Genomic DNA, 12,862 nt, shown 5'->3' with positions numbered 1-12,862 from the left:
CAGCCTATAAGTGAGAACTTCAGGATGTGGGTGTTTTTCTTAGGAACTGCAGCCTCTGCTATTTCTAAGAGGATGAGTGTCCCCTCCGTCCCCTTTACCTGCCCAGATGTTGGAGTTGGCACACTGGCTTCACCGTGTGGCTGACCTTGTAGGAACTATCAGAGTGGGTGGGACCGTGAGAAGCTTGGTGAACTCACTGGTCCTTTCTGTGTTGTCCAGTGTGATTCTGAGGACTAGACCCCCCATCCACTGAGGTTTGCTCTAGATAACGTGGGCAGAGTTGAACTGTGAATGGAGGGAAGTGCTCATTTCCTTAAACCTGGTTTAAAAGTCCTCATTCTACCAGGAAAAATAGACATCAGTGTTTACCCAGACATCTGGGTCCTGTGGACATCTTTACTTTTATTGGAAGTGATTTTATAAATAATACATACATAAGAATAGAAGGACAGTGAAAAACAACTCTGTTGTAAATTTTAACAAGAAATTAAACATGGCAAAGCCACATTTTTATTCTCCTGTTTCTACTTTGCTAGGTATATAAACTAAAATGGACGATATCCTTTGAATACAGGATGTGACCCTGGTACACGTCTTGCTAGTAAATTATTATTCCAGATTTCAGATACACATCTAATGGGTTCTAGTCCATCATTAGTTGCTTCTAGTTCTTCTGCACCTCTATTATCAAAACACAAAAATTTTGAAAGCATTTGTAGCTCACTGTTTCGTTGAAGAGAGTATGTCCATCTTCTTTGCACCTTGATTGTAAACGTTTTCATTATTAAATTTAGAATGCTTAGTCCAGTGAAGTTTTTTCATGCCAAAATCCTTTTGGATCACTCTAGTATGCCCACAAGCCTTTATCATTTATCTGCTTGTGAGCCTGTTCAGTAAATCCCATTGTACAATCCCATCATAGACAAAAGAATGCTGTTACCCATCCTTCTAGCAAAACAGGATGTTCTGGGTTCTTCTGGTTCATTGTGCTGGCAGTCGTCTCAGATGAATGACTAACTTGATGAAAATGCTGTGCTTCCTTTTAGTCTTCAGAAGTGATTATTCACTCATGGATTCTTTTTTGTTTTGCTTTTAAAAAACTATTTAAAAGAATTATAGAAATGCAGGCAGCTGTGAAGAAGCTGAGAACAGTTCAGAAAGATGCAAGGTAACTTTGACCCATTTTCCTCAAATGGTTACTTCTTGTGACGGTTCTGTAGAATAATGTACAGATTCAAAATCAGGAGGTTGCCATTGGTACTACAGGTGTGTACAATTCTATGTCACATTATCACACGTGCACATTCCTATAACCAGTGCTGCTGACTCGGTGAACGGCAGTTTCATCATCACAAAGATCTCCCTTTGTGCCGCCTTTATAGGCGCACCTGCTCCTCCATCCCCCACCACCACTGACTCTTGGCGACAAGTAATCTGTTATCTACCACTATTATTTTGTCATTTTGGAAATGTTGTATAAATAGAGGCATGCCGTATGTAACCTGTTGAAAGTGACATTTTTCACTCAGGAAAATTGAGGTCCATCCAAGCTGTTGGCTATTTCAGTAGTTCATTCCTTTTTATTGTTGACTATGATTCCATGCTGTGGATGTCAGCTTTGTAGACAGCATGTAGTGGGATCGTGTATTTTAATTCACTATTCCAGTCCCTCTTTTTATTGGTATATGTAGAATATTTACATTCTGTGTGATTAGGAATGTCAGGCTTAAAGGCTGTCATTTTATTTTGTTCACTGTTTTTCCTCTCTGTTTTTGTTGTCTTTTTCCTGACTTCTTATGGGCTACTTGAACATTTTTTAAAAATCCCATTAATATTTTTTATAGTGTCTCTGAATGTGTCCCTTTTGTACAGATGTTTTACTGGTTGCTTTAGGTATACAGTGCGCAGAGATGACATCACAGTCTACGGCCACTGGCATTCTATCAGTTTATGTGAAATGTAGAGACCTTATCTCCTTTAAAACTCCTTTTCCCTCCCCAGTTTATAATTGGTTTAACAATTTCTTCCACATTGAGAGCCAAATCAGAAGTTTCTGCTTTCAGTCATCAAACATAATTAAGAAAAACTCAAAAACAGAAGAAACATCAATTGTGTTTCCCTGTATTTTTGCTCTTTTTGGTCCTTCTTTCTTCTTGATATTCCAAGATTCCTTTTGTCATTTACTTTCTCTTTCAAGAACTTTCTCTAGCAGTCATGTCAGGGTAGGTTTGCTGATGACAGATTACACTAGTTTTTCTTTGTCTGAGAGTATCTTGATTTCTCCTTCATTCCTTAAGGATAATTTTTCCAGATACGGAAATTGGAGTTGATATTCTTTTTTTTTTTTTCCCAGTAAAGATGGTCCCCAACTTATGATGGTTCTACTTCATGATTTGTTGATGTTGTTCTTGTTCAGTGGCCCAGTCATGTCTGACTCTTTTCGACCCCATGGACTGTAGCTGGCCAGGTCTCCCTGTCCCTCACTGTCTCTGAACTTTGCCCAAATTCATGTCTGTTGTATCAGTGATGCCATCCAGCCATCTCATCCTCTGATGCCGCCTTCTCCTTCTGTCCTCCGTCTTTCTCAGCATCAGGGACTTTTACAATGAGTTGGCTATTAGCATCAGATGACCAAAATACTGAAACTTCAGCTTCAGCATCAGTCCTTCCAACAAGTATTCAGGGTTGATTTCCCTTAAGATTGACTGGTTTGATCTCCTGTCCAAGGGACTTTCAGGAGTCTTCTTTTGGATGTTATGATGGTGCAAATGCTATACGCATTCAGTAGAAGTCATACTTTGAATTTTCATCTTTCCTGGGCTAGGAATAGGCAGTATATTACTTTCACATGATACTGGGCAGTGCCAGAAGAGTGAGCCACAGCTCCCAGTCAGCCACTGGATCATGAGGGTAAATAACCAATATACCTACAACCATGCTGTATCCATACAAACATCCTGTTTTTCACTTTTAGTACAACATTCAACAAATTACCTGAAATATTCAACACTGTTAAAAAATAGGCTTGTGTTAGATGATTTTGTCCAGTTGTAGGCTAATGTGTTTTGAGCACATTTAAGGTAGGCTAGACAAAGCTATGATCTTCAGTAGGTTAGGTGTATTAAATGCATTTTCTACTAATAATGTTTTCAGCTTACACTGGCTTTATTGGGATGTAATTCCATTACAATTCGAGGAAGATCTGTGCTTGAAAATGTAGTGCCACTTCCTTCTGGCTGCCATGGTTTTTGATGAGAAATCTGCAGTCATTCAAAAAAAATTTTTTTTTTCTAGTAGATAATGTGTCGTTTCTCTCTGACTGCTTTCAAAATGTTTTTGTTCCTAGCTTTTTGATGTTTATTTGTGGCATTTTTTTGACATGGGTTTCTTTGGCTTTATCCTGTTTTGGATCTTCTCAGCTTTTTGAATCTTTATGAAGGTTTGTCTCTTGCCAAATTTGGGAAATTCTAACCATCATTTCTTCTAATATTTTTCCCACTCTGCCCTCTCTCTTTTCCTTCTGGGACTCTGATGATACGAATGTTAGATTTTAGATCTTTTGTTTTAGTTCCAAAGGTTTCCGAGCCTCTGTTAATTTTTTTTTTTTCCAGTCTGTTTTCTCTTTGTTGTTCAGATTGGGTTATACTGATTATTTTTCTCAAGATTCACCAATATTTTTTTGGGCCCTCTCTGTTCTTCTATTGAGCTCATCCATTAAGATTTTTGTTTCAACAATTGTATTTTCTGTTCTAAAATTTTCACTTGTTTTTATAATTTATGTCTTCCGTTTCTCTGCTTAAGGTTTATATTTTTTCCATTTATTTAGTTTGCCTGTTGAAGCATTTTTGTCATGGCTGCTTCAAGATCCTTATCAGATAATTCCAACATCTGTGTCATCCTCAGTGTTGGCATGTATTGATTGTCCTTTTTCATTCAAGTTGAGCTTTGTCTGTTTATTAACATGATAAGTGACTTCAGTTGTATCCAGGGCATTTGGGGTATTATGAGAATCTGGGTCTTATTTAATTTGTCCATCTTCACTGACCCCCTTCTGACACCATTCTGGGAGGGAAAAAGGGAATGTTACCTCATTACCACCAGGTGAGGATAGAAGTCCAGTCTTCTTACTTGGCCTCTTCTGATTCCACTCTAGCTGGCAGTGGGAGAGGTCCCACTAAGACCTCAAATGGGTATTCATTACTGCTGCAGGTTAAATGAAAGTCCTGGCCTCTCACTCAGTCCTGTGTGTGTGTGTGTGTGTGTGTGTGTGTGTGTGTGTCTGTGTCTGTGTCTGTGTCCTTGTTACAGTTAGGCAGGGGTAGACGTCTAGGCTCCCTTCATGGCTTTTGCCTATAGAGCAGAGATGGGACCTTTTTTTTTTTTTTAATAGTCTTTGACTGAAATAGAACAGTTATTGTAGAACATTTTTTCTATCTTACTAGGCCATCCTTGGACTTTGGTAGACAGAGTGAGACTTTCTTGGGGCATTTTTGTGCCCTCTTGTTGGTGTTTCCAGGATGCTGGCTTCTCTGATACCAGTCTGGAATGTAAGAAGCAGAAAGAAAACTCATGGCACTCACTGTTATGTAATTCCTTGGGTCCCAAGATCTCTTCTGTCTGCTGTCTTCTTCCTGCTGTGTAGAGTTTTCTGTATGCTTAATATATAATGTGCAGGGTTTTCATTGTACTTAGTGTAAAGGAGCAGGAAATGGCAACCCACTCCAGTGTTCTTGCCTAGAGAATCCCAGGGACAGGGGAGCCTGGTGGGCTTCCGTCTATGGGGTCGCACAGAGTAGGACATGACTGAAGCGACTTAGCAGCAGCAGCAGCAGTGTGAAGGATAGGGAGAAATGTGTCTGCTCTGTTTTGGTCTGTAATTGGAAAGCCTGATCTTGAACCTGAGAAAAGTCATTTAGGATATTGTCATCTGAAGACTTGTAGTATGAGATTTCACTTTTATGATTGAATTGACCAACATTGTTAAGAGTTTACAGTTCCACATTCATGTTCTGATTTATCTTGATCATTATGAAACATTTTCCTCTGGCAGTTTTCTTCTCTTTGCCATGATGAATACAAGAAGGAAAAATCCTAAATTTTCATTTGTATTCATTAAAGATTACAAAAGACTACAAAGTTAGAGTCTCCAGGCAAGTGGCCTATTTACGTCAATTGGAGAATAAAGTGCTTGGTAATTAGAAACAGACAGCAGAGAAAGATACTGTGGAGTGGATGAGGGGGAAAAATATGTGAAAGAAGAAGTGAGAGGTGTGAAGTTTGTGGCTGAAAATGAAAAGTCCGAAAAGACATAAAGAAGAAGAATTTGAAAAGAGTTTTACAGAAGAATAGGAGGGGGAAAAGGTGGAAAATGAGGAAAAGAGGAAAGTGAGGACATGGAAGAAAGAACCATGAAATTGGTCATAAAAGGAGCAGTCATGTCCGGCTAGCACGTTCGTTAGTAGAGCCAGTCCACTGGATAGAATTGATTAATTACCAGTATTATTATTTTTAAGTAAAGATGATTCTGATGAATAAAATGCTCTGTCTTGAAAGATTCTTCATAGAAAAATATATACCATTATATATTTCACTCAGTTGTGTCTGACTCTGCGAATTCTCCAGGCCAGAATACTGTTGTGGGTAGCCTATCCCTTCTCCAGAGGATCTTCCAAACCCAGGAATCAAATTGGGGTCTCCTACATTGCAGGTGGATTTTTTACCAACTGAGCTATCAGGGAAGCCCCTATATTTTAGAATACAAATGTTTTTTTTTTTTTTCCTTTTGGGAGCAAAGCGACACCTTTGTGGAAAATGTCTGCCAATAAGTTTAAGTTCTTAAGGAAAATAGTTAATAACCATCTGGTGATTTTTATCCTGAGTTCCTTATAGCTTATTGAATTTGACAAAATCAGGTTGCTTAAAATCATTTATATTTTTTAGAAGTAAAGAACGGTTGTTATGGCTAAGTACCTTTATCCTAGGTTATGCAAATTATTGTTTTTCTTCTCATTTCACAATGATAATGGACTTTGGGACTTGATAGTAAAATTCCTAAAAAGAGACTACCCTGTCTTGAAGGGAAATCAAGGGAAGTGATTGCAACTATTTAGATGAAGATAATATTTGTAAGAAAGTGTGGGTTATAGATATATGCAACATCATTTTATATCTTAAGGTTTTGCACTTTACAAGGTCAGTGGATAGATTTTTACCTGTTAAACCTCTACTTGGAAGTTTGTTTTGTTTTGAATGACATCATTAATAATTATATTACTTTAGGGGACAACTTACAAATAGTGATCATGTTCCAGAAGACTCTTCAACCATAGCATATCTGTTATTCACTACTTAGGGTCCTGTTGTATAAGCATAGTGAAAATATCATGTAAGGGAACAAATTGAATTATATTCTTTGTTTTAATGTAAATAAAATATATGGTTCTCTATATCTGTGAGCCCTGTTTTCCCTTCTGAGTTTAGAAGGGTACAAGTTCTCTTCACAGTTCATGTTTATGTCATGGGTTCTGACTGAAAGACTCCAAAAGTAGGCTGTGATCTTGTTCATTCCTGTAACTCTTAAACGAGACCTTGGAAATAGGTGTTGGCTGAACATTTCAAAATCCTTTCTGTCCCCAGGTGTAACTTGGGAATTTTTTTTAGAGCGGTGTATGTATTTAGCTGCGTCAGTCTTGGTCGCAGCACATGGGATCTTCGTTGCGGCCCGTGGGCTCTTTAAGCTGTGGTGCTCAGGCTCTTTAGTTGCAGTGCATGGGGTTAGTTGCTCCCTGGCATGGGGCATCTTAGTTCCCTGACCAGGGATCAAACCTGCGTCCCCTGCATTGCAAGGTGAATTCTTTACCACTGGACCACCAGGGAAGTCCCTGAATTGAGGATTATGAACCTAAAATTTTTGATGAACCCCTCTTCTCCTCGGAGCTCTTAACATCTCATCTCTTGAGAGATGAGAGAAGAGATCTTGGGACCCCAGGAATTACATAACAGTGAGTGCCCCGAGTTTTCTTTTTGCTTCTTACATGAGGAGAGAAGGGGGTAGGGGGCAGAACAGCATTAATTTGCAGGCTGCTGGAGTCTAGACCTACGTTGAGGACAGTATTGGGTCCGTCAGTGCTACTCACCCAGTGCTTCAGCATCAACTTGGAGCTTGTTAGAAATTCTCAGGCCCTGTGTCAGACTGGAGAAGGAAATAGCAACCCACTCCAGTACTCTTGCCTGGAAAATCTCATGGACCGAGGAGCCTGGTGGGCTACAGTTCATAGCATCACAAAGAGGCGGACACAACTGAGCATACACATGTCAGACCTACTGAATCAGAATCTTTGGAGGATGGGGCCTGAATTTTATGTTTGACAGGCTCTTTCTGGTGGTTCTGATGCACCAAAAGGTTAGAGAAACAGTGAGATACCACATCTTGTTTGTAATTTTTAGCTATCCATTCTCCTTAGAAATGTCTTCAGATTCTGTTTTTATAGCCTGTTTCATTCGGTCTCCTGTCTCTGACTTTTCTAGGCGTTTACTCCTAAACTATCTTCTGAATCCAGTTCTTTCATTTTTTTCTTTAAGAGATCTGTTCATGGGAAAGTATCCATAATTTCATGTAGGCCTTCTCCTTTCTGCTTAAAAATGGTTGTATAAGAATGGTGAATGTGGAATAAAATGTTGTCGAAAGCAGTGACTTCCTGAAGTGTGCAGCTTGTTAAATTTTAGAATCTGTTACAGGGAGTTTTTCATATATTTAAGAAAAATTTTTTCTGTATGAAATAGTTCAGTGTAGTTACCAAAGAACAGAGGGATGGATCAGATGTTTGTCAGCCTTCTTTCCAGTGCCAGAATTTTATTATTTAATAAATACTAAAATAATTTAAAAGTACATTTAATTTTTGATAATTTTAATTTCAACATAAAAAGCCAGTTTTTAAATGTTAGCTCATAGAATTAAGTAGTACCACCCAACATCTTGCTGATAACAATGAAAAAAATGTTTTCTGTTTGACTTTTATGTACTACATATTGGATATTAGTTATTAGTGCTTCTTTATGTTTTCATCTGTAGATTTATAGATTTATTATTTATTTATAGATTTTTAAATTAAATAGTCTGAAGCTATTATTGTTGAACTGTATGAAATTACCATTTTTTTTGGTCGAAAATGTTCAAACAATTTTATACGGTTCAGCTAGTAATTCTTTGAAAACCTAAAGGTACTCTCTTCATTGGACAACTGACTTGATTACTGATTTGAAGAAATGAAAGTGGTTTCTTTAGAAATTTTGTATGTTTCAGATTCTTAGGTTCACAGAATGTGATTTATACTTTTAATGTCTAATGTGGGTATGTGCTTTTCTACAGTTAAGAAAAAAGAAGCTAGATTCAGTCTTCAATAAAAACAAACCAGTGACTGAAACCAGGGACTTTCAGTAAGGTGTAAAAGTTCCCTCCTGGCTTCCTGCCAGCTTCTCCCATAGAAACCGATTGACATGATTCATAGAAATACAAAAATAAAAATTTGTCAGTAACATTGAAAACAGGACATCGTTAAACACATATCACTAATTTGATGGAGTTTTTTCTCTATTATGATAGAGTTTGAACTTTTTCTGAGAGCTGGTAAGCCACTCTCCCCAAGAGAGTAAGGTGGTACTATGGAAAATACGCATGGAGAAAATTCTGGAAGTCACTAGTAATGCTGTGTTCGGGTGGACAGTGGAGGATACGCTGGGAGGGATGGTTGTAAGAAAACCATGTGTGACTGTTCCCTGATTACAAGAGTCAGTGGTGTCCCTTGGAATTACAAGCAGGACTAGCTGAGAGCTTTACTGCACAAAGTCTTAAGTTAGGTAGTGTAGACTTGCTCTGATGTCATGGAGAGAGCACTTTTTAAAATTTATTTTATTAAAGTGTACTTGATTTACAGTGTTGTGTTAGTTTCAGGTGTACAGCAAACTGATTTAGTTATACATATATATACACACATTCCTGTTTAGTATTATTTTTCATTATGGTTTATCACAGGGTATTGAATAGAAGTCCCTCTGCCCTACGGTAGGACCTTATTGTTTATCCGTTCTCTATAATAGTTTGTATCGGCTAATCCCAAACTCCCAAGAGAGAACACTTTTAATATGAAAGGGTGGAGTTAGAAGCAAAGAACAGACAGGAGATGACCTATTTTGAGCACTTTGATAGCTATATGCTGTGGAGTAAGAGTAGCCGTAGCGTCTGAATCTGAAAGAAAATATGTGTGACTCTCAACCCAAGACATCTTTTCAAAAGCATGGCTTTTGAAAGCCAAAGTAGGGGGTGCAGATTGGAGTTTGGAGTGGGGGTTTTTCCTCTGCTGGCACTGGCTGGTCTCCCTGCTTGGTGAGGCTGGCCTCTGGGAAGGTAGTTTGCAAAAGTACCAAGACGTGCATGAGGGCAGAGAGCGGCCTCAGGTCCACATCCCTCCTTCCACAAAAGAGCTGCTGAAAGACCGAACCTGTATGCCATCCCATCCTCCTGCTGACTTTTAAAAAACTTCTTATTTTTAAAAAAGTTTCAACTAAGATGAAGTTATAACTTCTCTATGCATTTTATGTGTTGTGAACATGTTGCCTCTTATTGTTTTATCTATCTGTAGAAACTTGTTTCTTTTCAGAACCAGGTGAAAGTTCATTACAGAAATCATGCCTTTTTACTCCTGAATAATTTTATTTCCTAAGAACAGGGAATTCTCTTACGACAGTCAGGTGTCGAGTCTTAAAAATTTATGCACCATGTTGCATACTCTGTAGTCTTCTTTTTTAAAAAAAAATCTTTTCGCCACACCATGACGCATGTGGTATCTTAGTTCCCTGACCAGGGATGGAACCTGTGTCCCCTGCATTGGAAGGTGAAGTCTTAATCCTTGGACTGCTGGGGAAGTCCCTGTCATCTGTCTTCTATTGGTTTGTCCCCATAGTGTTCTTTATAGCATTTTTTTTTTTTTTTTTTCTGTTCCGGATCCCATCCAGGACTGTCATTTGTATTTAGTTGTATCCCACAGTGTTTGTCTTTCTCTGTCTTGCATCCATGTTTGATTCTCATTCAAATCTGTTATTGCTTGGACAGTTGCAAAGGGGTGATTTTCTAACATTCATCCTTTTTTCATAATTTATAAGCTGGCATTCCACTGTAAGAAACACTTTTCCGTCATCTGTTAATTGTTATTTAGTAAAACGGACGCACAGATTCTTACTTTATTTAGTAAGTTAAAAGTCATTACCATCAATATTTGTTTTGATACTTAAATTGCCCTGAATTTGGCCAGTGAAAGCCCCTCGGGGAGCTTCCTGTGTCCTTTTGACATATCCTGTCTTGTTTTTTAAGCTGAAGTATGTTCTTTCTTTCTTTCTTTGGCCATGCTGCAGAGCATGTGAGATCTTAGTTCCCTAGCCGAGGATCAAACCCCCTGCATTGAAAGTGCAGAGTCTTAACCACTGGACCACCGTGAATCCCCTTGGCCTGCTTTTCTTTTTTAAATAACATTTTCTTACTTGACCCAAGTGTGCTCCAAGTTTATCTTAAAGTTATTTCTTCAAAGGGTTCTAATCCTTTGTTAGTGGCAGGTGTCTAGAAGCCGCTGTCTTGGCACCTTGTAGGTGGTAAGAGGTAAAGAGGGAAGAACTCAAGGATAGTTCACTGTGCTAATTTTGGACACAGTCTGCTTGGTGTGGTCAGCCTTTTCCCCACTGTCTGCACCTGGCAGTCAGCATGGTTTTCATTTCTAGCCACAGAGTGCATTCTGATCTCAGATACGTTCCCTGTTGCTGCTTCTAGATTTTTTTGACCTTTTAAAAACATTCTTCTACATGAATTTTAGAACGACATGTCAAAATTGAAGTTCCAAATTTTTTTGCTATTTTGAAAGGTGTTGCATTTATTATTTAGCTTAGGGTAGGGTTTATCTTTCAAGATTGGGTTTCCCACTCAGAATTAATAACTGAGTTAATTTTTTTTTCTTCCATTACAGGCTCTAGGAAAAGGCTTATAGATTTTTTTAATTTAATTTTTTAGGCATATAGTTTTTTATCACATAACTCTTGAGTGCCTCTTACAGTATAATTGTTAATAGTTTTGTGTTTGTGAATAGTACTTGTATAACATTTCTTTTGTTGTAAGTGTACATGTATGGAAAAGTACCTAGACCATGAATGTATAGTAATGAATTTTAGATAACCGCTAGCCAGACCAGTGACTAGAACCGTGTTGGCACCTTGAGACTCCCCGTATACCCTTTCCTAGTCACAACTCCTGCCTCCTTCCTTCCCTCCTATAGCCAGCAAATTAAGAAACTAAAGCTGTTTACATTGTTCAATACAAGGAAACATGACAGTTAAGCAGGAAGACCTTATTTGCCACAAAATTCTTACGTGATATCTACTGTGTGGTCTTTTATGTGAGGGACAAGGAATAAAGCAATTGACTGTTTTTAAGACTTTAGCTTTATGAAACAGGCAGATTTCTGTTCCTTAATTCTGTTTCTTACTGAGTCCATCCTTAAGTAAAACTGAGATTACAATATGAATTAAAAGTCTTTCCAAGATTTGTTTCATTTAGATGTCAAATTAGTAGTAGCCTTAGATTATCTAGCTTGATAGAGATGCCAAAACCGTTCTGATTTCTCTTGTTTAAGGAGGTTGTGGAAATTGCTTCACCAGCCTCAGCTTCCTTTCAGTGCTGCTGATCAAGATAAATGCATGGTTTCTTTTCTGCGATCTCTCAGATTTTGGTGTCCGTTCTGTCCTGGGGCTGTTATACACAGTGTACTTCATATTGAGCTGTCTTGTTCTGTTTTTTCAGTGTCTACATTTACCCCCTTGTATTTCCCAGAGTAGGCTTTCTTGGCGTGCGACTGTCTCAAATTCAAGTAACTGACTTTTAAAAAAATTGTATTTATGTTTTTGGCTACGCCTCTTAGTTGCAGCATGTGGGATCTAGTTCCCTGACCAGGGATCAAACCCAGGCCCCCTGCATTAGGAGAGCGGAGTCTTAGCCACTGATCACAGGGAAGTCCCTGAAATAATTGACTGTTGTCGTCTTACATCCACCTGAGTCATTTGTTAGGCATTAGGAATTTGACCCCAGTCTGGCCTGGGGAAATTTTTACAGAATGGAAAGTACAGAAGAAACAGCCTATGGAAATGGATGGTTATGCTATAAATGTTATATTCATTATATTATTAGATATATTATCATCAGTTTCAATGATCCGTCTCTACTTTGATACAAATAGGGTCTTTACGGTTGTCTCTACCTTTTAAGAAATGATGTTGGTATCATGCTTGAAGTGTTAGTTCCAAAAATGTTGTCTTTTTCTCCCTATCTTTAACTTTCCAAAGTGCTGATTAGAAAGTGCTCGCATTCTTACAGATATTGATAGCACTGGGGTACTGGTGGCTTTGTCACTACTTTGTTAGTTCAGACTCTTTTTTATTTTCAGTTCTGTCTCAGTGAATTCAAAAATGAGTGTTTCTGAAAAGTGCAGCTTTAAAATTTCTGCTGTTACAGTTCAGATTTGATTATACTGGTGTTTTTATGTTTTTTTAAGAAATGCACTAATAACGTCTAGTTTTGTTTTTAGAAAAAGTGATTGCTTATCAACGAGAATTTCTTGCTCTGAAAGAACGTCTCCGAATAGCTGAACATCGAATCTCTCAGCGCTCTTCTGAGCTCAGTGCCATTGTACAGCAATTCAAGCGTGTAGAAGCAGAAACAAACAGAAGTAAGGATCCAGTGAATAAATTTTCAGGTACAGGCACTGTTTTTTGTTTAATGGAAAGATTATATTTTCAGAGAGTCATGTCAACTATTCTCTTTGAAAGC

The 12,862-nt window shown here is 38.2% G+C and overlaps 1 protein-coding gene across 4 annotated transcripts in view; it reads left to right on the top strand.

Annotated features, from left to right (window-relative positions):
- Positions 1–12,862, top strand: part of MGAT4A (alpha-1,3-mannosyl-glycoprotein 4-beta-N-acetylglucosaminyltransferase A) — a 124,867-nt gene that overhangs the window by 44,467 nt on the left and 67,538 nt on the right. For all 4 annotated transcript variants that reach the window (XM_044925633.2, XM_025260681.3, XM_044925634.2 and 1 more), the window contains one exon: positions 12,621–12,788. In XM_044925633.2, the coding sequence (XP_044781568.1) occupies positions 12,621–12,788 (168 nt within the window). The remainder of the gene's footprint in view (positions 1–12,620; positions 12,789–12,862) is intronic.

This window comes from Bubalus bubalis, chromosome 12 (genome assembly GCF_019923935.1).
Source record: "Bubalus bubalis isolate 160015118507 breed Murrah chromosome 12, NDDB_SH_1, whole genome shotgun sequence".
NCBI lineage: Eukaryota > Metazoa > Chordata > Mammalia > Artiodactyla > Bovidae > Bubalus > Bubalus bubalis.
The sequence above is the reverse complement of the archived record's forward strand: the minus strand, read 5'-3'. Positions and strand labels throughout refer to the sequence as shown.